This window comes from Cutaneotrichosporon cavernicola (assembly GCF_030864355.1).
Source record: "Cutaneotrichosporon cavernicola HIS019 DNA, chromosome: 3".
Lineage (NCBI taxonomy): Eukaryota > Fungi > Basidiomycota > Tremellomycetes > Trichosporonales > Trichosporonaceae > Cutaneotrichosporon > Cutaneotrichosporon cavernicola.
The window spans coordinates 241,864-264,420 of record NC_083395.1 but is presented as its reverse complement, the minus strand read 5'-3'; the positions used below and the strand labels follow the sequence as shown (position 1 = coordinate 264,420).

The 22,557-nt window shown below is 60.0% G+C and overlaps 8 protein-coding genes across 8 annotated transcripts; 4 read left to right on the top strand and 4 right to left on the bottom strand.

The window, feature by feature from the left end:
* Positions 1 to 79: 79 nt before the first annotated feature.
* Positions 80 to 1,708, top strand: TUB4 (uncharacterized protein; the record flags this gene model as incomplete). Its single annotated transcript, XM_060598506.1, has 8 exons — positions 80 to 128; positions 168 to 178; positions 223 to 378; positions 419 to 601; positions 650 to 1,090; positions 1,148 to 1,447; positions 1,489 to 1,604; positions 1,639 to 1,708. 8 exons carry the CDS (start codon positions 80 to 82, stop codon positions 1,706 to 1,708), a joined length of 1,326 nt encoding a protein of 441 aa, XP_060455293.1.
* Positions 1,709 to 2,503: 795 nt separating this feature from the next.
* Positions 2,504 to 3,754, top strand: CcaverHIS019_0300960 (uncharacterized protein; the record flags this gene model as incomplete). The annotated part of the gene is made up of 1 exon (XM_060598505.1): positions 2,504 to 3,754. The coding sequence occupies one exon, from the start codon at positions 2,504 to 2,506 to the stop codon at positions 3,752 to 3,754; it is 1,251 nt and encodes a 416-aa protein (XP_060455292.1).
* Positions 3,755 to 4,001: 247 nt separating this feature from the next.
* CcaverHIS019_0300950 (uncharacterized protein) lies at positions 4,002 to 5,099 on the bottom strand (the record flags this gene model as incomplete). The annotated part of the gene is made up of 1 exon (XM_060598504.1): positions 4,002 to 5,099. One exon carries the CDS (start codon positions 5,097 to 5,099, stop codon positions 4,002 to 4,004), a length of 1,098 nt encoding a protein of 365 aa, XP_060455291.1.
* A 641-nt stretch (positions 5,100 to 5,740) lies between these two features.
* Positions 5,741 to 6,253, bottom strand: CcaverHIS019_0300940 (uncharacterized protein; the record flags this gene model as incomplete). The annotated part of the gene is made up of 1 exon (XM_060598503.1): positions 5,741 to 6,253. One exon carries the CDS (start codon positions 6,251 to 6,253, stop codon positions 5,741 to 5,743), a length of 513 nt encoding a protein of 170 aa, XP_060455290.1.
* Positions 6,254 to 6,515: 262 nt separating this feature from the next.
* Positions 6,516 to 7,721, bottom strand: CcaverHIS019_0300930 (uncharacterized protein; the record flags this gene model as incomplete). Its single annotated transcript, XM_060598502.1, has 1 exon — positions 6,516 to 7,721. One exon carries the CDS (start codon positions 7,719 to 7,721, stop codon positions 6,516 to 6,518), a length of 1,206 nt encoding a protein of 401 aa, XP_060455289.1.
* Positions 7,722 to 8,212: 491 nt separating this feature from the next.
* Positions 8,213 to 9,249, top strand: CcaverHIS019_0300920 (uncharacterized protein; the record flags this gene model as incomplete). Its single annotated transcript, XM_060598501.1, has 2 exons — positions 8,213 to 8,280; positions 8,313 to 9,249. The coding sequence occupies 2 exons, from the start codon at positions 8,213 to 8,215 to the stop codon at positions 9,247 to 9,249; spliced, it is 1,005 nt and encodes a 334-aa protein (XP_060455288.1).
* Positions 9,250 to 10,574: 1,325 nt separating this feature from the next.
* CcaverHIS019_0300910 (uncharacterized protein) lies at positions 10,575 to 10,835 on the top strand (the record flags this gene model as incomplete). Its single annotated transcript, XM_060598499.1, has 1 exon — positions 10,575 to 10,835. The coding sequence occupies one exon, from the start codon at positions 10,575 to 10,577 to the stop codon at positions 10,833 to 10,835; it is 261 nt and encodes an 86-aa protein (XP_060455287.1).
* A 1,672-nt stretch (positions 10,836 to 12,507) lies between these two features.
* On the bottom strand, positions 12,508 to 22,220 carry CcaverHIS019_0300900 (uncharacterized protein; the record flags this gene model as incomplete). Its single annotated transcript, XM_060598498.1, has 9 exons — positions 12,508 to 12,582; positions 12,615 to 18,127; positions 18,168 to 18,181; positions 18,279 to 18,449; positions 18,867 to 18,961; positions 19,464 to 19,491; positions 19,551 to 20,746; positions 20,784 to 21,139; positions 21,173 to 22,220. The coding sequence occupies 9 exons, from the start codon at positions 22,218 to 22,220 to the stop codon at positions 12,508 to 12,510; spliced, it is 8,496 nt and encodes a 2,831-aa protein (XP_060455286.1).
* Positions 22,221 to 22,557: the final 337 nt, after the last annotated feature.

Genomic DNA, 22,557 nt, shown 5'->3' with positions numbered 1-22,557 from the left:
GGTATCCTTCCCCTGTCCTTCCATCCTACCTCCTCCATCCACTGGGCCGGATTTCTACAGGAACGCGGCATCATTCATAATGGGCCGCGAGATCATCTCCATCCAGACCGGCCAGGCCGGTAACCAGAGTACGTAGCAAAGTCAGCCCTGTTGATAGCTAACATCAGTCGGACAAGAGGTCGGTCTCCTTCCCTCCCTCCTTCCTTTACTCGCTGACCCCAGTTCTGGCAGAAGCTGTGTGCAGAACATGGAATCTCACCAACGGGTATGCTCGAGGACTGGGCCGAGAACCAGGGTGACCGCAAGGACGTCTTCTTCTACCAGGCCGACGATGAGCACTACATCCCTCGCGCGATCCTCATCGACCTCGAGCCACGAGTGAGTAGCTTGGATGTCGTCATTGTCAAGCTGACCCCAGGTCATTAACAACATCCTCACGTCGCCGTTCAAGGGGCTCTACAACCCCGAGAACATCTACGTTTCGAAGAACGGCGGCGGTGCGGGCAATAACTGGGCACAAGGTTATGCCGCAGGCGAGCGCGTATACGACGACCTGATCGAGATGATCGACAGGGAAGCGGACGGCAGCGACAGTCTAGAGGTGGGTTCTAGACGTTATGCGCGATGATGGGCGCTGGTTGACACGCAGGGGTTCATGCTGCTCCACTCCATTGCCGGCGGTACAGGATCAGGCCTTGGCTCGTTCCTCCTGGAGCGCTTGAACGACCGCTTCCCCAAGAAGCTCATCCAGACGTACTCAGTCTTCCCCGAGGCGTCCGACGTCGTGGTGCAACCATACAACTCGCTGCTCGCCACGAAGCGGCTGGTGAACAACGCCGACTCGGTCGTCGTTCTTGACAACGGCGCTCTGACCCGTATCGCCGCGGACCGCCTGCATGTCCAGGACCCGAGCTTCGTCCAAACAAACCAGCTAGTCTCCACCGTCATGGCCGCGAGCACGACTACCCTCCGCTACCCGTCGTACATGAACAACGACCTCGTAGGGATCATTGCGAGCTTGATCCCGACGCCCAGGTGTCACTTCCTCATGACGAGCTACACGCCGTTCACCGGCGACGAGATCGACAAGGTGAGGGTGGCGCAGCTGGAGTCCGCATGGAATAGCTAGGTTCCCACTAACGCACAGGCGAAGTCGATCCGCAAGACGACTACGCTGGACGTCATGCGCCGCTTGCTGCAACCGAAGAACCGCCTAGTATCCACGACGTCAACGCGCACGTCGTGCTACGTGTCGTGCTTGAACATCATCTCTGGCGACGTCGACCCAACGGACGTTCACAAGTCGCTGCTGCGCATCCGTGAGCGGCAACTCGCCAACTTCATTCCCTGGGGACCAGCAAGTATCCAGGTCGCGCTCACGAAGCGCAAGACGTCGCAGAACCGCGTGTCGGGCATCATGATGGCGAACCACACGAGCATGGCATCGGTGAGTCAGCTGGTACCTCGTTTGGAGAGAGCTGACATCAGCTCTTCAAACGCATGCTCGACCAGTACGACCGTCTGCGCAAGCGTAATGCGTTCCTCGAGCAGTACAAGAAGGAGGACATGTTCTCGAATGGGCTGGAGGAGTTTGACGACTCTCGGTGAGCATATGATCTAGGTTGGAGCTGACCGCAGGCGCGTGGTTGCCGAGATGGCCGAAGAGTACAGGGCAATGGAGAGCGAGTCGTACATCACTTACGGATGATGCGTGTCGGATATCAGTAGCATACACATGTATAGTAGGGAGTTGCAACGGACGCACAGGAGGACGTCAACGTGCTCACGACAGGGTTCATCGACGCCCGCATCAACAACACGCAGGTCGATGGATGCAACAGACTTGCCCTGTCGATGACGTCGCCGGCTGTGGAACGTTTGCCCATGCACTAACGACAACCAACAAGGAGTCGTTGGCTAGAGACCATGTGGTCTCGGTCCAAGGCAAAAGCAAAGCTTGGTCATTCCACTGCCATCCAATGCTTGATCTGGAACCTGAAACTACAAACTATCACCGACCTAACGCACGTGCTTTTTCTTTCCCTGTATTTCGGCTGCACACTCTGGTATCCGTCCCTGAGATGCTCATATCGCCAAGCGTGCCTCGGATCCTTAGCCCGTCTCTGCAGCTGCACATGCTGCTCCATCCTTTCGATGACCCGATGACCTCACACGTGCGAGTGTTAGCGAGTGTCAGCGAGTGTCAGGTAGTGGAGGGGTTGTCTTGGCATCCGAACAGCCATATGGCAACCGCGAGTGCAAGCTCGCCGGTCTTAGATCTGTTTGACGCCGCCGACACGGTCCACCAGCCGGCAGTCGCCAGTCCCCGACGCGGCCAGTCGGAGTGCTTCGCTTGGCTTGCTTTAAAGAGCCGGCGCCCTTGATCCTTTCTCTCTCACCTGTTCTGTCTCCAACCGCAGACCCACTTACCTGGCTCCGACGGCGCCGCTCTGCCTCCAACAGAAGCCCCACCTGCTCCGCCTCTCCGCACACCACCGCCATCATGCTGGCTCTCGCCCTCTTTGCCCTCCTTCCCGCGATCGTGGCCGTCCCATACAAGCGCGACACGGCCCCAGTCTCCAGCCTCCGCCACGACCTGAGCCACTTCACATTTTCGCCGATCAAGCACATCTCTCTCGGTCCGCGTCCCTACTACTTGGTGGACGACATGTCTCCTTCGCCCCTCAAGGACAAGTTGACAAAGTGCAAAGAATACCCCGCAAAGACGTCCAGTTGGTCAATCGGACACCGAGGCGGCGGAACACTCCAGTTTCCAGAACACACTGTTGAGAGTAATCTCGCCGGGGCGCGGATGGGCGCTGGGATCCTCGAGTGCGATGTTGCGTTCACAAAGGATCTGCAGCTCGTCTGTCGCCATTCCCAGTGCGACTTGCATACGACTACCAATGTCGTTGCGACGGAACTGGGAGCAAAGTGCTCGCAGCCTTTCAAGCCGGCTAACGGGAGCGCTCCCGCATCGGCAAAGTGCTGTACGGCCGACTTTACCATGGCCGAGCTGCGCACACTTTGCGCCAAGATGGAGTCTAGTTACGCCAATGCTACTAGCCCCCAAGAGTATTTGGGTGGAGTCGCGCCATGGCGAACGACGCTGTATAATCAGTGCGGGACGATCATGAGCCACAAGGACCATATCCAGATGACGCTTGCCCTCGGACTCGACTTTACCCCCGAGCTCAAGACGCCAGAAGTCCCACTTCCGGAGGGGTACAGTCAGGAAAAGTACGCCCAGCAGCTTGTGGACGATTACCGCGCCGCAGGAGTCGACTTTAAGCGTGTTTGGCCCCAGAGCTTCCTCTACTCTGACATCCTTTATTGGATCAAGAACGAGCCCAAGTTTGCGCGCCAGGCGCTCTTCCTCGACGAGACAGGGGACGACGGCAAGCTAGCCAATGCTACCGCAGCACTTGCGGGTCGCGCCAAGGACGGGGTCAAGTGGGTCTCGCCACCGACTAGCTACCTCCTCACCGCTGTGGATGGCAAGCTCGAGCCTAGCGCGTACGCAAAGGAGGCTAAGCGGCTCGGTTTGGGCGTCGTCGCTTGGTCGCTTGAGCGGTCTGGGCCGCTTGACCAGATCAAGGGCAACTACTACTACGAGCACTTTGACAGCGCTGTTAAGCGTGATGGCGACATGTTCGTCGTGCTCGACGCGCTTAAGAATGCTGGCGTCGACAAGGTCTTCTCCGACTGGTCTGCTGCCACTACCTTCTACGCGAACTGCATGGGACTCAAGTAGGAATATGAACGATGAACTAGACTCAAGTAGGAATATGAACGATGAACTAGATGGAGACCGTGGTGTGATGCCCGTGCTGATGCTCGCCGTGAGAGCATGGATTAGAGCTGCTTGGATGTGCAGAGCGCAGTGACACGTGACTGAGGTTAGCAAAGGGATCGCACCCATCATCCCGACTCACCTCGCAACCTGGTGGACAGCGCAATCGCTTCAGCATGCCCTCGCACGTGACCCTGTGCCAGTTCCCCTACTCAGGGATGTCGTCCTCGTGTTGGTCTATGACTGCCTCGAACACCTCCTTGCTGACCTCGTCCTGGAACGCCTGGAGGGAGAGGTACCGAATCGCCTCGACGCGCTCTTCGAATGTGTGGAGCCACTGCTCGCTCTTCTGGTACTGGGCGCGGCGCGATGCCCCAGCAGCCCACATGACGTATGTGAACCAGTGGTGGCCAGGATTGGAAGGCGGGGAATCGGGAGGATGGGTTCGCCAAGCGTTGAGATTGACTATGGTGATGGCGACAGGGGGCTGGGTGGATGAAGGGTGATCGACTTGATCCGCAAGCATTCTGGCTAGTGTGCGCACCAGGACGCCCATGTACTTGAAGTGTCGATAGTTGGGTTGGCTGGGTAGGTCGCGGAGCACGACAGTGAGCGCGCGCGGGATACCGCCATCCACGGCATCCCACTTAGGGCCAGAACGACTCCAGGACCAGCGTTTCAGTGTAGCGTCTGCGAGGTCGGGCACGTGGATGACCGAGGCAGCTATCTCGTCGTCCGTGTGGTCTAGCCCCCGGTGGTTGGGACCGAAAGTCTCGCCCACAATGTGGACGTCGGCCGTAGGCGTTTGCCAGTCTGTGCGATATGGTGTCATGTCATACAGGACACGGACGTGCTTGACCTTGTGGAGCCACTCGGGCCCACTACTGACCTGCGGCCCGCCCCAGAGGTCGATCCGCCGAACGCAGGCCGCGAGCGGTGTGTAATACCATTCGGTGCGCGGAATGCGGTAACCTTCGCCTGTCGTGATAGTGTATGGTAATGTTCGGCGCTGGAGCTTCCATCCAGGGTATGAGACGACTTCATCGACACACTCGTTTTCCACGACGACGACGTGTCGTACGGTCATCGCATCAGCGCGATCCCGCCAGGTGCGACAAGTGGTACGCAGAGCGAGGAGGCTCTCGTATGGCGCGGCGTCGAAGATCATGTCAATCAGGTGGGGGAATGCGGAGGCGTCGATCGAGAGGGCACAAGAGGACTGGTAATCGGTCGCCACTCGCCACGTCGGCTCGAAGGACAATTGTGGGCTGCGCTTTGGTCGGCGAACACGAAACTCGCGCTGCATCGTGTCAGATCAGGATGTGTGCGATGAAGATGACGGGAGATTGAGGGATGGAGGGATGTAGGTAAGGAGGAAGAGAGGCGAGAGGAAGAGATAGAGACGGCTGGATGAGTCGACAATGTCAAGATTGGAGGAAGGCACACAGAAATACGTCCATCAACGTGGCGGTGGCGTGCAGAGATCCAGAAAAAAGGAATTTATCGATGTGCGTCGAGTCGCAATCCTGGGTCGACAGGCACGCGGTCGCCCATGTCCGTCCCGCTACGCGCCGTTGAGAGCTACGACGATGCAAGCGACAGCTCAGGCGCCATCACCGACACACGCGCGCCATGCATCGAGCCCGAGAAACTCGACCGAGCCCGCTCCTGCGCCCGACTGCCATGAACCCTTCGGTTGCGGTGATTTGGCGAGGGACGGCACTGAAGCCGGATGGGCTGTTGGCCCAAGGAAGAGGCACCTACTCTTCAAGGTTCACGATCGTGACGGGGAGGGGAGGACGTGGACCGGGAGCAACAACACGACTTAAGCCACCCTAGTGAAGTAGCCATAGTACTGGTGTCAGCAACGGTACGCAGTCTCTTAGCTTACCATGAGTCTGTCCCGCGAAAGCTAGGAGGCGGAGGGAGGAAGGCGACAATACACGTCTATGGGAGGAGTCCGTACTCTTGTCGACCCCGGAACAGTTTGTGGACGCTCGGCACGGCGATCATGGGCCCTGGGTCAAGAGCAGACGAGTGGTAAGGAGGTGGGCACGACGTGGCGAAGAGCTTGTCGGCCGCGGCCGCGGGCGCGCCCACGCCGCACTCGCCATGCGGACTCTGCAGTCGCGACGGACGCGGACGCGCGGGACGCGCTTCAGCCACGAGACGCCTTTTGTCGGTATTCTCGCCGCGGAGGTCGAGCTGCTCGATGTGCCCGATGAGAGTGTTGTCCTGCCACCCTTCGTATGGGACCCGGTGCCCATCACCAGTGGTCGCGCTGAAGCTCTCCTGCTGCCAACAATCCACCGTCACAATCCGGATTGTCAGCGCAATGTGGCGCACGAGCTGGCGGTCCACGCGCTCCAGCCATGTCTTGGAGATCGCACGGAGGCCCAGGAGATAATCATACCGTGCGAGAGTGAAGATGAAAGTCGACGATCGATGCGTACGCCGCATCGAGTACAAGAGGTGCTACAACTCGCGGCGAGCGTCGAGGTGGCCTAGTTGTCGCGTAACGTTGAAAGAGAAACAGGATGGTGAGATGGCGTTATCATGTAACCTGAACCGAGACGTGACCACATCTCCACAAACGCCACCCCCGCACCGTGTCCTGAGCGCCTCCGAGGCCCCCCGGACACGGACACTCAAACCAGAGGGTATGCAGCAGCAGCAGCGCGACGCCACCCGGCGACGATAAAGACAGGTGAAGGAAGGCGAATTACGCGGGCAACGATTGTGGACCCTGGGCCGCCACGCCCACTGACGGCGTCCAGGTCGTGCGGCCCTCGCCGTCGTCCTCCGGGCCGGGTCCCATAGTGTCGGCGAACTCGGTCTCAAGGACGAAGCGCTCGTTTCCGACGCGCTCACAGTACTCGTCCAGGGAGAGGTATTCGATGGCGGACATTCGCTCCTCGACACCCTCGTCGCTCTTGAGGAAGTCGGTGAGGGAGCGGCGGATCTCGTCCATGAGTGTGTCGTACGAGCACACGCGGTTGTGCGGGAGGAACGTAAACCATCCATCGAACCCAACGAGGGTGATGGGCACGAGCCCGCCATCCGCGACGATCTTGGCGATGCGGCGTGACATGTTGCGGAACGTGCCCTCGTAGTCGTCGGCGCGTCTCGGTGCACGGCGCGACGCAGCGACGCCTTGTGGACGTGGAGCAAAGTCTGGCGGTGGACGAGCGAGGATGATGGTGAACGCTCCGGGGACGTGGAAGCTCCTCGACGGGCGGGAGAGGGGGATCACGAAGCCGGTGTATTGCCCCGCACCGAGGGCACTGACCCGTGGATGCGGAGCGGCGAGGTGCGATGCACGCCCGTTGTCCCCGAATGTCAAGGACGAGGCGAGGACAGAGGGCCGGCGGACCGTACCGCGCACGTTCTGAACTGCGCCTGCGAGTGACTTGGGGAAGGACCCGTGGGATCCGAACACGTTCTCGAGCGGCACAAACGTGGGCTGGAAGTATGGGAGGCAGATGACGAGGTGGTCCCAGTACGACGAGAATGTGTCGACGCCGACGCGGTTCATGAGGTATGCGCGGGCGGGGGGGAGCGGTGCCCGGTTCCGCATCACGTATCCGTGGTCGCGGAGGAGGTCGAGCTTGTGTAGTCGGCACAGACCGGCTAGAGCAGCCGCACTGCCGCCGCACCCGAGGTCGAGGACGCGCGTCGCATCGCCAACACTCGTCTCGTACCAGTCCTGTCTGGGGATTACGCCGAGTGGCCCGCGCATCTCGACCACCGACTTGCCTCCGACGGAGCGCTGGGCGATGGTCACACGGGTTACGAAATGCGCGTCCGCCCGATCTCGCCACGCGCGCGAGACCTGGCGCATGATGAGGAGGGCATCGCGAGAGGCGTAAGCGAAGATGTGGTCAATGATTCCCGGATATGAGAGCTCGTCGAAGGCGATGGAGGACATTGTGAGCGATGAGAATGGGAGAGACATTCATGGAGCTTGGAGGGGATACGCCGTCGTCCGGATATACCGCCGACTTGGATGACCTGAGGATCACGTGACATTGACCCAAGGCGATGGTCCGTCTTATCAGCTGGGCAGACTTGTTGCTCCCCAGATGCTCCAAACCCACAGCTGATGGCGAGGAGCAGCTGACGGCACCAACTGTTACCAGCAACACTTGCTCGATCTGGACCAACGGGCCTACTGGCTCGTTAAGCAAAGTTGGTGGCTGGGTGAGTGAGGGGCTGCCCACTTTGACGAATACCGAGGACCGATCACATCGGTGACCTCCGACATCAGGTTAACCATAACCGGAAGTCATCACTGGAACTTTGAACATCTCTTCATCTCTCATCTCTCGTCCACTCGTCCACTCGTCTTGATAACCAGCCCCGCCTCTCACGATTCGCTTCGTGCTCTCCACCCTCTCGCACCTCCTCAATCTCTGCATCATGTCCTTGAAACCACAGAAGCTCGGCAAGCCGCTCAAGGCACCACCGGTGCCAAGCCCGAGTGCGAGGTAGGCTCAACCATAGCTGAGCTGACAGGAAGTATCATGCTTCTCTCGCCGACGAACCAGCTCCTCCTCCTGCATCGGGTGAAGACTTCGTCATCCTTCGCGTCGGCCCACGTGTTTCCCGGCGGTAACTGTCATGCGTTTCATGACGGGCCGATTCCTGGTCCCAACGACCCGAAGCGGCATATCGATGGGGACGTGTACAAGCTCGCTGCGATCAGGGAGACGTTCGAAGAGAGTGGGATCTTGCTGGCCCTGGATCGGGCTGGCAAGCTCCTCTCCCTCTCCGCTGAGGTGAGGGCGGCTGGCCGTAAGGCCGTGCATGAGAACAAGGTCGCATTCCCGGATTGGGTACGGCAACAAGGAGGCGTGCCCGACACGTCTGGCCTTGTTCCGTTCACGCGTTGGATCACGCCGGCAGCTACACATCTCAAGAAGCGCTTCACGGCGCAGATGTACGTCTACCTCCTCCCTTTTGAGTGGGTGAACGAGGCCGCAACGCATGACGGTGGCCTCGAACACACGGCTGCCGACTTTGACGACGTGTCCACCTGGATCCGCAAGTCGCTCCAGAACAAGATCATCCTCTTCTCGCCGCAGGCCTACCTTATCAACATGCTAGGCCAGTTCTTCACGGGCGACAAGGACTATGGGGCGCAGCGGGAGAGGCTGCTCGAGTTCATCGGGACCGTGCCCACCGGCTCCACCGACCACGCCACAGCCCTGATCCCGTGGGCGGACAAGGTAATGTCCCCCTCTCCTCTTCCAGGCGTGCAGTTTGGGGACGGGCGAGTCGTGATCCGCAATGACGACCCTGGACCAGAACTGCGCGGCTCAGGGCGCGGTGGCGACTGGGATCGCGTGATTGTGAGCTCGCTTGGCCCGGACGGCCGGGACGGTGGCAAGATGATGTGGCGCAAGGAGGTGCTCGCTGCTGCGGCAGCTGAGCGTGGGGCAGAGGCCAAGTTGTAGATTATTGTTGTCTGAATACATTGGTGTGCGCTGGCCCCCAGAGATCAGAGTCCAAAGGCTGACTAGGGGTGTGAACAACTACCCAAACAACTACCCAAACAACAGGCAGAGGATACGTTGGATCATCTTCCAACACCATAGATGGTGTTGACAGAGGTCCCCGAAAAAGCACGTACAGACCTGAACAAGCAACGCCCTCTTACTCCACTTGTTTAACGCCCAGCGCAGCATAGCAGCTACCATCCCAGCGTCGGATGCCCAAAGCTGTAACTTTTTACCAGGCTGAGGTCTGGGAACAGATCTACAGTAAGACGACAATTTGCTTAATTTCCACGCCCAGCCACGCTAACCCTAACGACTGGGCCCAGATTAACATTGCCAAGGCTTGGCATCCTCAACACTAGCTCAAAGGGCTTGCTCCCCGTTCACATATTCCCCGCACAAGCCTAGGCCTTGACTCAAACAGCCAGCCACACACTAGGCATCATCCAGCACCCAACGTACAGATATACTTGATTGCATAAGACGATATATTGGTTGAATAAGACACCTTGTTCATGATGACTTATCCAAACCATTAGGAAGAGACTGGTTCTACTTTGGCTCGGGACGGTGGAGACTGCGAGCATCCCGCACAGGGCCAACGATGAATGTCAGATGTCAGATGTAAGAAACCAGCGCAGCACTTCGGCGCGTCTGGTATGGGACACACCTACTAAGCGGGATTGGACGGTAATGGACAGTGCAACTCCAATGAAACGGGGAATACCCAGGACACCGCTGTGACTGGGTAGAGTATAGTCTAGAGACGGTAGATCCAGATACGAGTATAAGAATTGTCTCTTGGCTGGAGTTTGGATGTGTATTCCACGGGTGCCACAACGGTAGGGTTGGGTGGCAACCAGCGTGGGTGACACAAAAAGAGAATGCCTCGGCTGCCACGGTGTCAGGATATGCAAGGGACGATGAGTTGGTGTGAGAAAACTGGCGTTCGAGGTTCAACTCAATTGTGGTAAAGAATGTCCAAAACAATAGTATCATTTACTCGATGCGGTTGATCTCCGTCGTCATTTGAAACATGAAATGCCTAGACAGTAGCGTGTGTCACTCATCCAAATTCAAACATACAGAAATGTCAGAGACCTTTCCCAAGACCAAATCCTTCATCCCTCGTTCCCAACGCTTGATCTCCCTCAAATGGACTCGCTATTCTCATCCCCCCTCTCCCCTGCGTTTGAACATCTCCAAACCATCCGCAACTCTCTCCCCTTGAGCATCCAGTAAGAGTCACCCTCGCTCTCGCTCACAAAGCCCTCGCATCCACCATGTCCCAGCCCGAACCCGAGCCCAACCCCTACCTCATCTACGCAAATGTTCTCTCAGCATCCCCAGAGAAACGCGACGCCATCAACAACCAGTTCATGGAACAACAATCACAGGCAATCATCAAACTTGTCGAGGATAAGACCAAGACTATGACAAACCCTTTCGACGAGGTGCGCCGTCAAGTCTTAGACTCTCAAATGGCTTATAGGGCCCAGTGGGAGGAGAAGTGGAAGGCTAGGAAGCAGGCAGTGGAGAAGTAGAGGTTCGCGTTTAGGACTGGATGTATTCTACCATGTGTAGCATCGTGACCCGATACGCAGACGACACGTACATGACAGGAAAAAACGATCCAGTCTTCTCAGTGGTTCCCTTTTCTCACCAAACAAGCACATCATACAATACCTAATAGTCGTACGGTACAAATAACAGAGCAACACAATACTCAGACTACGATAGCATAGCACGATAGGCAAGCCTGCTCAGAGCTTGTATGAAACAACTACAATACCTCTACACATGTGACGGAGCTCGCGTCTACATGTACATCTCGATGACCATTCACGCTTCGACCGCGGTCCTCCATATTCGTCCCCACCTTCGTCAAGTGAAGTGTAGCCCTGTCTCGAACTGGACTCGATCATCACCGACTTTGGCGCGATATTGGTCGAGGGAGATGAAGGATACCTTTGCTAACAACTCGCATTGGCGCGCCTCTGGTACGTCAAGCTCAGCGAGATACAGACGGACGCGATCCTGGATGACATCGGCAAACCGGCAAGGCCCGTTCTCCCCATCTGTCGTCGGCCTTGTCGGTCTGTTGGCGGTAAGCCTGTGGTGGTAGCCCTGGGAGGGGTTGTAGCAGACCGTAAAATTCCATGTGGTTTGGTTCACAACTGTCACCGGGGTGGGGTCCTGGGAGGAAAGATGCGTTGCCAGACTTTCGAGGAGACACTCGAAACTTGCCGCCGTCCATGACATGAACCCAAGCGTCTCAGTCTCACCGCTTCTGGGACCACTCAAAAAGTTCAGGGCGATGATTGTAAGTGAGTCTGGATTGAGGGGGCTGTGGTAGTATGATGAGGAGTCGCAAAGGATAGTGGTTGGCCCGATGACAATGACGATGTGACCGCGATTGGGCCTCCCAGCTGGGTCCAAATATCGGCTGGAAGAATGTGGATAAACTGTTGTGATGACCTTTTGGCTCCAGACTCCCAACCCCTTCCCTCCAAATCGCATGGCTTCAATACAGGGTGCTCTGTATAGCCAAGCCGGAAAGATATCTCCAATGAGATCGACCTGGGCAACATGGTCCTTGATCTTAGTGTTGTGCCAATTGCGGTGTGGAATCGGACCAAACGGTGTGGCAGCCGTCCAAGTGGTGAGGAAGGGGGGGATCCACTTGACAACAACATGCCGCACGATGAGGCAGTCGGCTCGGTACCTCCAGTCCTTGCAGACGGCACGGAGAACCAGGAGTGACTCGTATGGCGCGTAACCAAAAATGCAATCGATGAGCGTGGGGAAGGAGAACGCTTCGAATGCGCCAGCTGTCTCCCTGGGGTCGCGGCGGGGCTTGCGGATCCCCATGGCAGACGTTGGAGTGGGAGGGTGGCTCGTTGGGTGGGGTGGAACTAGAACTGGTGCGCGGAGTGGTTCTCGGTAGTGCTCGAGAGTTTGGGGTAGCGAGGGAAGGTGGCGATGTCAGACGGAGGTGAGTGGGGAGCTGCGGTCAGATACTGCTGGTGCTAAGCTTACTTGATGAAGAGGTAATGTGTCCCGGCTTGAGGGATACAAGGTTTTATGAGGAAGAGTGGCGAAGAGTGACAAGATGAGTGATGGTGTGAGAGTGAAATCAGATGTGGCAAGGGAAGGCAGATATAGTACTCTACATAGACAAAGTACCCAGCGTGCATTTACTAAAACCCACCACATTTACCCAATAGCAATAACGAGTCCCTGCAACACGGTCGCGCGGTCATCAACGCTATCCGCAAACATGTAAAACTCCTTCCGTCAGTATTCCCTTTAGCAAAACCCACCTTATTCCCCGCCTCAACCTTCCAACTCCCCTGCACCGCGCTCTCCTCGTACGCCTCGCTAATCTTGGCATTCCCAAGGGGGACGGTCGTTAACGCGCGGCCGGTATCGCTCTCGCTGTCGCTCTTGAAGAGACGCAGTTCGCTCGCTAAGAGGTGGAAGTATCGCCGGCGCCAGGTCGGCGAGTTCATCGTCTGGACCGTCACCCAGCCGCGGAGCATGACGCCGCCGTCAGACTTGCCACCCTGTAGTTGGCGGGTGACTTCGTCACGTTCGCGGGCCGAGCGTTCGAAGCGTTCTTGCTCGGCTTTGGCGGCGGCGATGGTGGCACGTTCCTGTTCCGCTCGCTCGGCTTCGAGACGCTGTTCCTCTGCACGCTCGGCTGCCTCGCGCTCGGCTTCACGTTCGGCAGCTAAGCGCGCTTCCTCTTGCTGAGCAGCTAAACGTTCTTCCATCTCAGCGAGGCGGCGTTCTTGCACCAGACGCGCTTCTTCGGCTTCGTGCTCTTCACGGACACGTCGTTCGGCGTCGGCTGCGGCACGCCGCTCCTCCTCCTCCGCGCGAAGAAGCGAGGCCAGGCGCTCCTCTTCGTCCTTGGCTGCAATGCGGTCCTCCTCTATCCGCGCCGCTTCCATGTACAAGCGCTCCTTCTCAAGGCGGCGCGTCTCGGCGACGAGGATGGCCTCGCGTTCTTCCTGGAGCCGGAGCTCCTCGGCCTCGCGCTCTTCCTGGACTCGGAGGTCTCCCGCCTCGCGTCTGGCGAGGTCGGCTGCCTCGAATTCAGCCTCCTCGCGCCTAGCGTGTTCCGCCGCCTCGCGTTCAGCCGCCTCGTACTCTAAGCGTTCGGCTTCGGCACGTTCAGCCACCTCACGTTCCTCACGCTCGGCAAGCTCTGCACGTTCAGCCGCCTCATGGTGCGCACGCTCGACCTTCTCGCGCTCAGCAGCCGCGGCATCGAGATCATGATTGAAGCCGTTCAGCTCGAGCTCGCTATCGCTGTCGGTGAAGTCGTCTTCCATCTGCGACACGGCATCGTGGAACTCGTCATCCCCTCTCAGGCTGCCCCGGCGCGGCTCCGCAAGGGCCGCTTCGTTTGCAGGCTGCCTCTCGCCAAGCCCGTCGTCGCCAGCAGCCGTCGACGAGGGCGAGAACCGCGTCCCATGTCTGTTCAGGCGGGCCGCGCTGGCCGCAGCCGCGAGCTGCTCAACGGGCGAGGCTACCGGCTCGGTGCCGGCGACAGTAACCATCGCAAGACTCAGCGACTGCGGAACCTCATCGCTTGCATCGTCGTAGTGCGACTCTTCGGACATGAACTCGCTGCTCATCGCCAAGCTGGTCACGCGTGAGGTCGGGTTCGCAGACGACGTGTGCGACAGCGAACGCGCCTTTTCGCTCTTCCGGAATGCCTCGAGCTGCGCCGCCTGCTCGAGCGCCTGTCGTTCACGCGCGGACGCAAACGCCTCCTGCGCTGTCATGCTCAACTTGCGCTCCATTTTTGGCGGCGTATAGCCGATGCCGCCACCCGGCGTGCGATACGCGCTTGGCGCGAGCGCAAAGCTGCTTAAGCCAAGACCCTGTAAGCCGTACTCGTAAGGAAGCGTCGAGTGGTCCTCCGAGGTCGAGTTGGACGAGACGAGCGAGTTGCGCACCGGCGGCGAGCCGGGCGGCGTGCCCGAGTTTGTGTTGCGGCGTCTGCGAAACGCGTTGGTGATGCTGTGCGAGCGGAGGCGTGCCGAGGTTGGCGACATCGGCGGGCTGAGGTCGTCGTCGTCTGCCGCTGGGTGCGGCGAGCGGAACGGCAGGCGGAACTTGGATGACGTTGTGCGGCGCACCACATGCCGCATCGGTGTGGCACTAGCTGTTGGTATCGTCGCTGGAGGGGCCAGTTGAGACTTTGGCGTGGGGGGAATGGGTGGCAGATCGCGCTGGCGACTAGGCGGCGAGCGGTGCACCGGCATGGTCGCCGTAACGGACTGGACAGGGGTGCTCCCCTCGCTGCCAAGGTCCACAACGTTCCTCGAACCTGGGCTCTCCGTAGAGGGTGCCCTGGACGACGCCTTGGACGGGGTGTCAATCTCGTCATCCTCGACCGTGATGCGCTCCACCTCGTCCTCGTACGCGGGGACGAAGCCTAGGCCAATCCCTCGCGGCTGTATGTGCGTCGCAGACGTAGAGAGCAGCGCTGGCGACTTGGATGGCGTAGTGGTCTCAGACTCTGATGAAGACTTGGCATGACCCGGAATGCGGCGAGACGGGCTGACCGGCGACGACAGGGGTCTCGTCTTGACTGACCTCGCCGAGTCAGGGGTGATGTTGGTTACCTGCCCGTTGGAGAGGGACAAGACTCTAGCAAGGGCTGGTTTGGCCGTGACGACCTGCGCCGAGGCAAAGGATGGCGCTTCGTTCATCTCCATGGCGTCCACGGAATGCGGAGAGGAGAGGATGCTGTATGGTGAAGATGCGTCCTCGAGAGCAGCACGAGTCTGTGTCTGCGGTGTCTGGGGCCTCCATGCTGGTGCGATGGCAGTTGGAGCAACAATCGCAGGGGCCAAACCGACAACGTCACTCCCGACCGCGGAAAGATCGATGCCGCGCACAGTACGCCCCTCGCCTGGTAGGATCTCAGGTCGGAGCTCTCTGCCCTTGAGACTTCTGGAGCGTTCAAGTTGTGCTGGTGACCCCGGACGCGGGCTCCCGCGTACGCTTGCAGCACGGACGAGAGGGCTCGATGTTGACGACCCTGATGCGGAGCGCACGGATCGCGGCTTCGGGCTCGGGCTGATGGTCTGCGGCATGCCGCCATCAATGTCGAGCGAATCAGTCGCTGTAGGAGGCGTGCCGAAAGCAGGTGAGGCGGGAAGGCGGGGCGTGGAAGAGCGCGGCGAGTCACGCAGCGGGGGCGGCTTGAGGGCCTCGGGGGCAGCCAGCAGCTCGGTCGCCCCACCCACGCTAGGCGAAGAAGAAAGCTGCGGTGACACGCTGGCCTCGACGACGCGACGTAAACTGCTCTTCCTAGCAGGTGTGCGCGCCAACAGCTGGTCCGGATTGCTTAGCAGCACCGCGTCGACAGCTGGAACCGGCTTTCTAGAGATCGAGTTGCTCTTCTTCGGGCCGAACTTCTTGCCGGCCGAGCGGGTAGAGCTCGCGGCGCTGCTGGGTGCCGAGTCCGGAGCACCTGTGACGCCAGGAGTACGCGCGGCTACTGGAATTGTGACGGGTGGCGGAGGCGGTGCACGGTTGCTCTTGATGCTCGCGAAGCTCGAGGTGCTGAGAGGACGCGCACCGCTGTCCCCCACACGGTCGAGGCTACGCTCACGCACTGGCGTCGAGAGATCGACGGAGGTTATACCCAGGCCAAGCCCCCATGCAGCCGATGACGTCACAGCCCGCTGCTCCTCGGATTGACAAGACGACGCCTCACGGCTCTCGGACTGCGCATACGGGAGCATGGTGCTAATGGGCCGGCCAGAGTCGCGTCTGGTCGAGTCGCTCCTCTCGCCCCTTGATGTCTCGGGACCCGAGTCGTATCTCATGGAGCTGCGCAACGAGTCGAGCCTACTAGGGTCGCGCTCCGAATCAGGCCGCGCCACCATGCTGCTACGCGCAGAGAAGAAGGCACCCGAGCCCGAGCCGACTCTCGAGCCGGGACTCATGGGGCTGACTAGCTCTGCGCTGAGCCGAGGCGACGCGTGCGGGCTTGAGACGAGCGGCGAGGACAGGAGTGAGTTTTGCCCCCTATCGGCGATGGCGAGGGACGCCTCGCGTACAGCAGCCGGCAGTGGCGGCAGAGGGGCCTGGTTGAAGCCACCCGCGCTCGGATCAGGCGACGGTCCGGCGCTGGCGTTAAGGCCACGGCGCGGAGGACGGAGGGGTGCCTTCGATGAGAGCGGCGGAACGTTCGGAACTGGCGGTAGCGGTCCATCCGGGACAGGAGACGGTGGTGGCAGTGGCCGGCCGCCGTGTCCAGATACCAGCCGTTGTCGCGAGCGTTGCGGGATTGGGGGGGAACCAAAACCCACAGGTGGTGAACCGACTGCCGACGACGGAGCAAGCGGCATGCCAGCTGGGTTGGGAAGCGGATTAGGGATAGTCGGAACAGCGGGAAGTGGATGGTCCGGGACAGGTAGTGGGGCAGACATGAAGTGGCTGTGTCGACTTCCAGAAGACCCACCTCGGGAGTGTGGAGAGTGGATGAGCGGGCTGCTCGCCGGAGAATTGGGAACAGACGCGACGCGTAGCGGCTCAGGCTCCCCGCGCATGGGTTCGCGTGAGGCGCGGCGGAGCTCATGCGGGAGAGGTGGCACGGGTGGCGCGTCGCCCATCGACATGCGGCTTAGCATGCTCGGCGAGAAAGATGGGTCGCTCCCGCGTCGTGAAGAGCGGCGCGAGTCAGAGGTGACGGACGTCGGGACACTCGCGTCTCGCGATGGAGGTCGTCCACCCCAGTAACCCGAGTCGCGGGAGAGGGGCCGCGTCAAGCTCGCCTCGGACCCTAGACGCCCAGATGAATTGGAGACACTTCGCTGCCGGGGCGAGTCAGAGAAGTTGGAGTGGGACGACGACAACGGCGAGCGGAAGCTCGCGTTCGGACTAGACAGCAAAGGACTCGAGGTCTGGATGCTCGTGGCAGTGCGGACGCCTAACACAGTCGCTGCGGCTGCCACGAGACTGCCTGCGGCGGGGAACGCTGTCCCTCGCGATAGAGGCTCGGGATACGTCTGCGCGTCCTTCGGTGCTGTGTCGATCGGGGACGGCTGCATGCGCGCATCCTTGACGCCTTGGTACAGCTGATGGGGTGCGTTGGGGTTGACTGGCGCCTTGGGCGTCACGGGTGTGATGGGAGTCGTAGGAGTGATAGGAATAGCCGAGGCTGCCTGCGTCAGGGGTGTGTGCGACATCATGCTAGGCAGTGACTCTGGTGAGGGGATTGATGGCGAGGTCGGCTGCGAATGTGAATGAGGGGCCGGTGTCGTCTTTTCTATCCCGCTCGATGGAGGCGGCGAAGCCGACCGTTTGCGCAGACGCTGAGGAACCGGCGCAACAACGGAAGAAGATGTGGTAGCCATCTGCACGGCCGCACGCGGGGTCGTTGGATCGTCCGGGAGGTCGGGAAGATCACGCTCAGCCGACCGCGCGAAGGCGTTCCCGCGCGGAGTGAGGCCTGAGCTTGAGCTTGGGCCTGGTGTTGATCCGGAACTCGAGGTCTCAGTGGGAGATGTCGTGGGGATGGAACGTGTGGGAGGGACAGGTGGACCTGGTGATTTGGATGGGAGGGGTGGAGCGGGAGAGGAAGGGACGGATGAGAGAGCCGACGCGGGCTGGGTTGATGGCGCCGTGGCGAAAGCCGACGCCGACGGCGTAGCGTCGTCCCCGCGCTCGACGACATTATCAATCAACATGCCAAGCCGCTCCGCGATGAGGTTGTCCGTCAACTCAGCTGCCGTCGTGAGCGTCGCGAGCGCGAGGTAGTCCGGGAAGATGGCGGCGAACGCGCGCGCGTGTACAATGGCCTTGGCTGTTGTTAGTAGGATCTCGGTTGATCTGGTGAACAGTACCTCGCTTGACGCCACTGCCAGTCAGCTCACGTCTCATGTTCATGCCCTCCAGGGTCGTGAGCACACCAGAGGCTCCATTGCCGCCACCAAGGAGTGCACGGACAGACTCACCCAACACCCCCAAGCACGAGCAGGACCAGACCCTTGTCGCGCACGAGCGCATATGCGAACGAGACGCCCTGTGTCGCCTCGATCGCGTCGCGCAATCCCGGAAACCGGGGACTACCACCTGCCGCGCGTAGCACAATTGCTGTCGTGCCGGGCGCGTACGCTGCTACGAGCCTGGCGTTAGTTACGTGACAGGTGGAGGAGACCCGAGTGAGAAGGATATGGACGCCGTTCGAGAAGCACAAGCGCAGGGGCGGGCGGCCGCTGGGCCACGAGACCCATTCCACTGCGCACGAACATCCCGGACGCCCGGGTTGGAGGTTTGCAACAGGTGACAACGAGGGCAATGAGGGCAGGGGTAGCAGCAGTCTCGTCGGAATCGATTGCCGAGCCACTGTTTTCGCCGTCCAGCTCATCGGCTATCTCTTGAGGCCGGCGCGCGGCCTCTTGCATGTAGTGACAGTGCCATCCGGGGCATCTCGGCTTGCGCCCACCTCTATTGCGAACACTAGCCTGCGCGCACTGCGCGACTCGGTTACGACGCACGGCGCAATGATCTGCGCGGCGACGAAAACACGGCCAGGCACCTACCATGACGAGGGGTCTGTTGGGTCGTGGAGCGCAACGGCGGCAGCAGCGAGGGCTGGATCGGAGGTGTCGGCTGACATGCCCCCTTTGTAGCCGTGCTGAGCGTGTAGCTGGTTGGAAGTGGATAGGAGTTGTTGTTGCTTTGTTGGTTTGTGTGGAGAATAATGGAGGATAGACAATGTGACGAGTTGAAGACTAGACTATGTTGGTGGAGGGTATGACCGCTCGCTTGTAAGTACCCCCCGCTTAAGGCTCCTACATACATTCGACAATAGCCTGGCCAACACCCATTCACTCAGGTAAACAGTTTGATTACAGCATTTTCTCGTAAACAACGCGCTTTCCACATGACGACAGTTTGTTTGACTTTGCACTAACACGGAAAAGACCTTCGCAACCAATCTTTGACATCTGGACGCGTTCTCTACAACACCGTGTTTCACAACAGGCTGGACGCCTGCCCCAATTGTCGCAAGTTGCCGTGACGGCCCACCGAACCTCAGCCATGACCGGTTCAAGACCGACCAGTCCGAAGTATGGCCTTAATCAATAGAATGATGGAGCAAACACACCAGATCAACAGAATGAGACTTTGCTCACAGCCTTGGCTCGTGACGTCGGCGGCGTGCTGATCGAGGTGTCCTGCCCTCCCTGCAGCCACACCCGATTGACCCCCTCTAGGGTCACTGTTCTGGATAACTGGCTCGGAACAATGCCTCGTCAAACGACAAAGGACCAGCAAACAGGTCGACGTCCAAAGGTACGTCCACGCCTGGCTCGTCTTCGAGTGTTGCACCGAAACTGATTCCGGTTGCCGAGGCACTCGCAAACGTGATGGGTCCAGGGCCTGAGACCGAGGCCGAGACCACAGGGCTGGGGTCAGTCACCACTAGCGCTTGGACTTGCAATTGGACGTGATTGGGGAATCCAAACCCCTCCCCAAGGGCCCTATGGTCGAATCCGAGCGCCGAGAAGCACATCGCCTGAGAACTGCCTGCACCGACTGCAGTTGTTGTCGCGGCTGATGGCCCTGGTGGGCCGGCCACGAAGGGCTGTGCGCTCAGAAGCGGGGTCAGGTGGGGAGGCCCAGCTGCTGAGAGCTGCTGAGGGCCACCTGCAGGGGACCAGGCCGGCTGGGAAGCTGCCACTGACGCGGCTGCCGATAGTTCAGACTGCGTCCCAGCCGCGAGCATCTGGGCGGCTAGCGCTTTGGCGACCGCGACGGGCTGGGCGGGGATGAAATCCTGTGCCCGGTCGTGCGAGCTGAGTACTGTTCGAGCCGCGGTGTCCGTTGCAGGGGCCTTCACTGGCGGAGCTGTGGTGGGGGATGCAGTGACCATCATCATCGATTGTTCGATGGCTGACGGTGTATTGAGCCAAGTCGGAAGGTTGTTCGTCGTTAACCGACGTGGACGAGGTGTTAGGACGCGGTTCTGCACAGCTGATGAGCTTGATTGCTCGGAGGCTGGGACATGCGGGCCAGGCTGGAAGTTCCCAAGAGCGTACTCGATCATCTGCTCGTGTCTCATTAGGGCCGGAGCCTGTGTCGCGTGCACTAGAGCCGAAACAGGCCCGACAAGCTGAGACCCAGCGCCCATAGGCTGCGAGCTCGTTCCAGCAACTGCTGGCTGTGCGATCGTTGGTCGCCCGCTGGGAGCAGCTTCCGGTTGAGCTTGCAACATCGGCAGGAAGCTCGGTTCCGGCTCAGTGGGCCCACTTTGGGGTGAGCCGAGTGCCCCAGGCTGGTGTGTGCCCGAAGTGTTCTGCGTAATGGGCTCGATACGCGAAGGGCTAGCATCCGACTCGGCCGCTCGGTCGAGCATCCTCTGGTTGAGGACCGGCGACAGCATGCTGGTTATCCTGTCGCGAAGCCACTGGATGTGCTGGCGTGAGCTGACCTTCGATCTTGTTGCAACTCACCTCACGAGACGCACGAATGCGGAGTTCCCCGTTCGGCTGGGGTAAAACCGTGCTCATGGGGTACCAGCGCCATTCATTTAACTCTACATCGGGAGCGTAGCGTTGGAACACCATACCCACGACGTTAAGAGTAAGGACCGCCTCATCTTCCGCCCGACACAAGGTCAGTTGCATGCCCTGGATGTTCTCGGGCGTCACCCCGACCGTGCCCTTGAGGTGCTCGTACCGCCTGGAGCCGACGAGAACCACCTGTGGCGGACTCGAGCGAAGGAGGCCACCAACCAATGCCGAGAGCATCCGATCCGTCTTCCAAGTTGGGAACGTGAAGTCCTCGACCATCAGGATCTGGTCTGGTGCTGGGGTAAGTGATGGAATGGAAGGTGACTCACGATTCCAGTTCAGCAGCCACTTGATCAGCGTGGGCTCGTCGAGAGTGGGGTAGGGGCGCTCGGGCCATCCTACGTACTCGCGTGGCAAGCGGGAGTAGGGAGGCCCGGCTGCATACAAGGGTGGCGCGGGAACACAAACCCATGGCGCAGGTTGAGCGGTGCAGACTTGGACGCCTTGTTGACCGTCGTTCGTGACCTGGTTGACGGGAGGCTGGGGTGGCGGACGGAGCTGGTGAGTGCCAGGGTGGGAACCATGGCCTGGTCCGCACCCAGGCAAGTTGGAAGGGGCGGCAAAATCAAACTGACCATGGGCGGGGCCGGAGAATGATGCACCGGGCTGGTGCATCCAGTGAGATGAGGATGAGGCCATGGAGCTGGGTTCCAGGCCAATCGGCTCTCCGTGCCGCACAGGCTGGCTCTGAGGCTGCGACGGCTTGTCGGGGAGCTGGGGCGGCTTTGCAGGGGTTGCGGGCAACGACTCGATCGGCTTCTTGGAAGAGGTTGGCGAGATAGGAATTGCTGTGGAGTTGGAGACTGATGTGGAGGTCTTGGCGTTCTTGGACTGGCGGGCGCGCTTTCTGGGGGTTTTCGGCGGCGTGCTGGGCTTGGTAGATGGGAGGCTGTTCTGTGCAGGGTTGGGGACCGATCGCCCAGCCCCGGTGTTCTTGGTCGGACGGTCGCGCTTGCGCTTGGGGGTGGCCGTGTCGGGCAGGAGGGTTTTCTGTACCGTCGACGATGGCTTCGCCTCAGCGTTCTTGCGGGGACGACCACGCTTGGGTGGCTTGTGGGTGGGCGGGGGCGTGATCGTGACGATTGCGATAGTTTCCTGTGATGAAGTTTCGTCGGGCACGGGTACAGACTGTGAGGTGCCCGGGTTTCCTGTCACGGCGCTGCGAGAGCGGGGGGCTGCGCGGCCCGTGGGCGGGTGGGGATTCTCCATAGCTGGGAGAACTGGGAGGGGCTTGGAGGGGCTTGGCTCTCCATCGTGGGAGGGGGATGGTGCTTGGGAGGGAGGAGCGCTACGGGAGGGCCCGTTGGAGGGAGACATTGTTGCGATAGAGAAATGGAGAAGTGGCTAGAGAGTGGGAAAGAGTGTAAGAGAGAAGGAGTTTTATCAGCTCGTGGGGGAGGGGGAGGGAAGGTGGAGAGGGAAAGAGGTGGGAAGGAACTAGAGAGAATGGACCGATAACCAAGTGTACATGGCGGCGCCACAGTTATGCAACAGACAATCACCCCGCCTCTTGCACCTTGCACCTCGCTCACACCTCGCGCCTCGGACTTTGACTCCCACTGTTCAGAGGTTAATTGTAGCGTCCACTGCACCAGGCATACTGTGGAGAGCAGCCAAAATGTAGCCCAAGAAAACTACATTTCTCGCATGTACA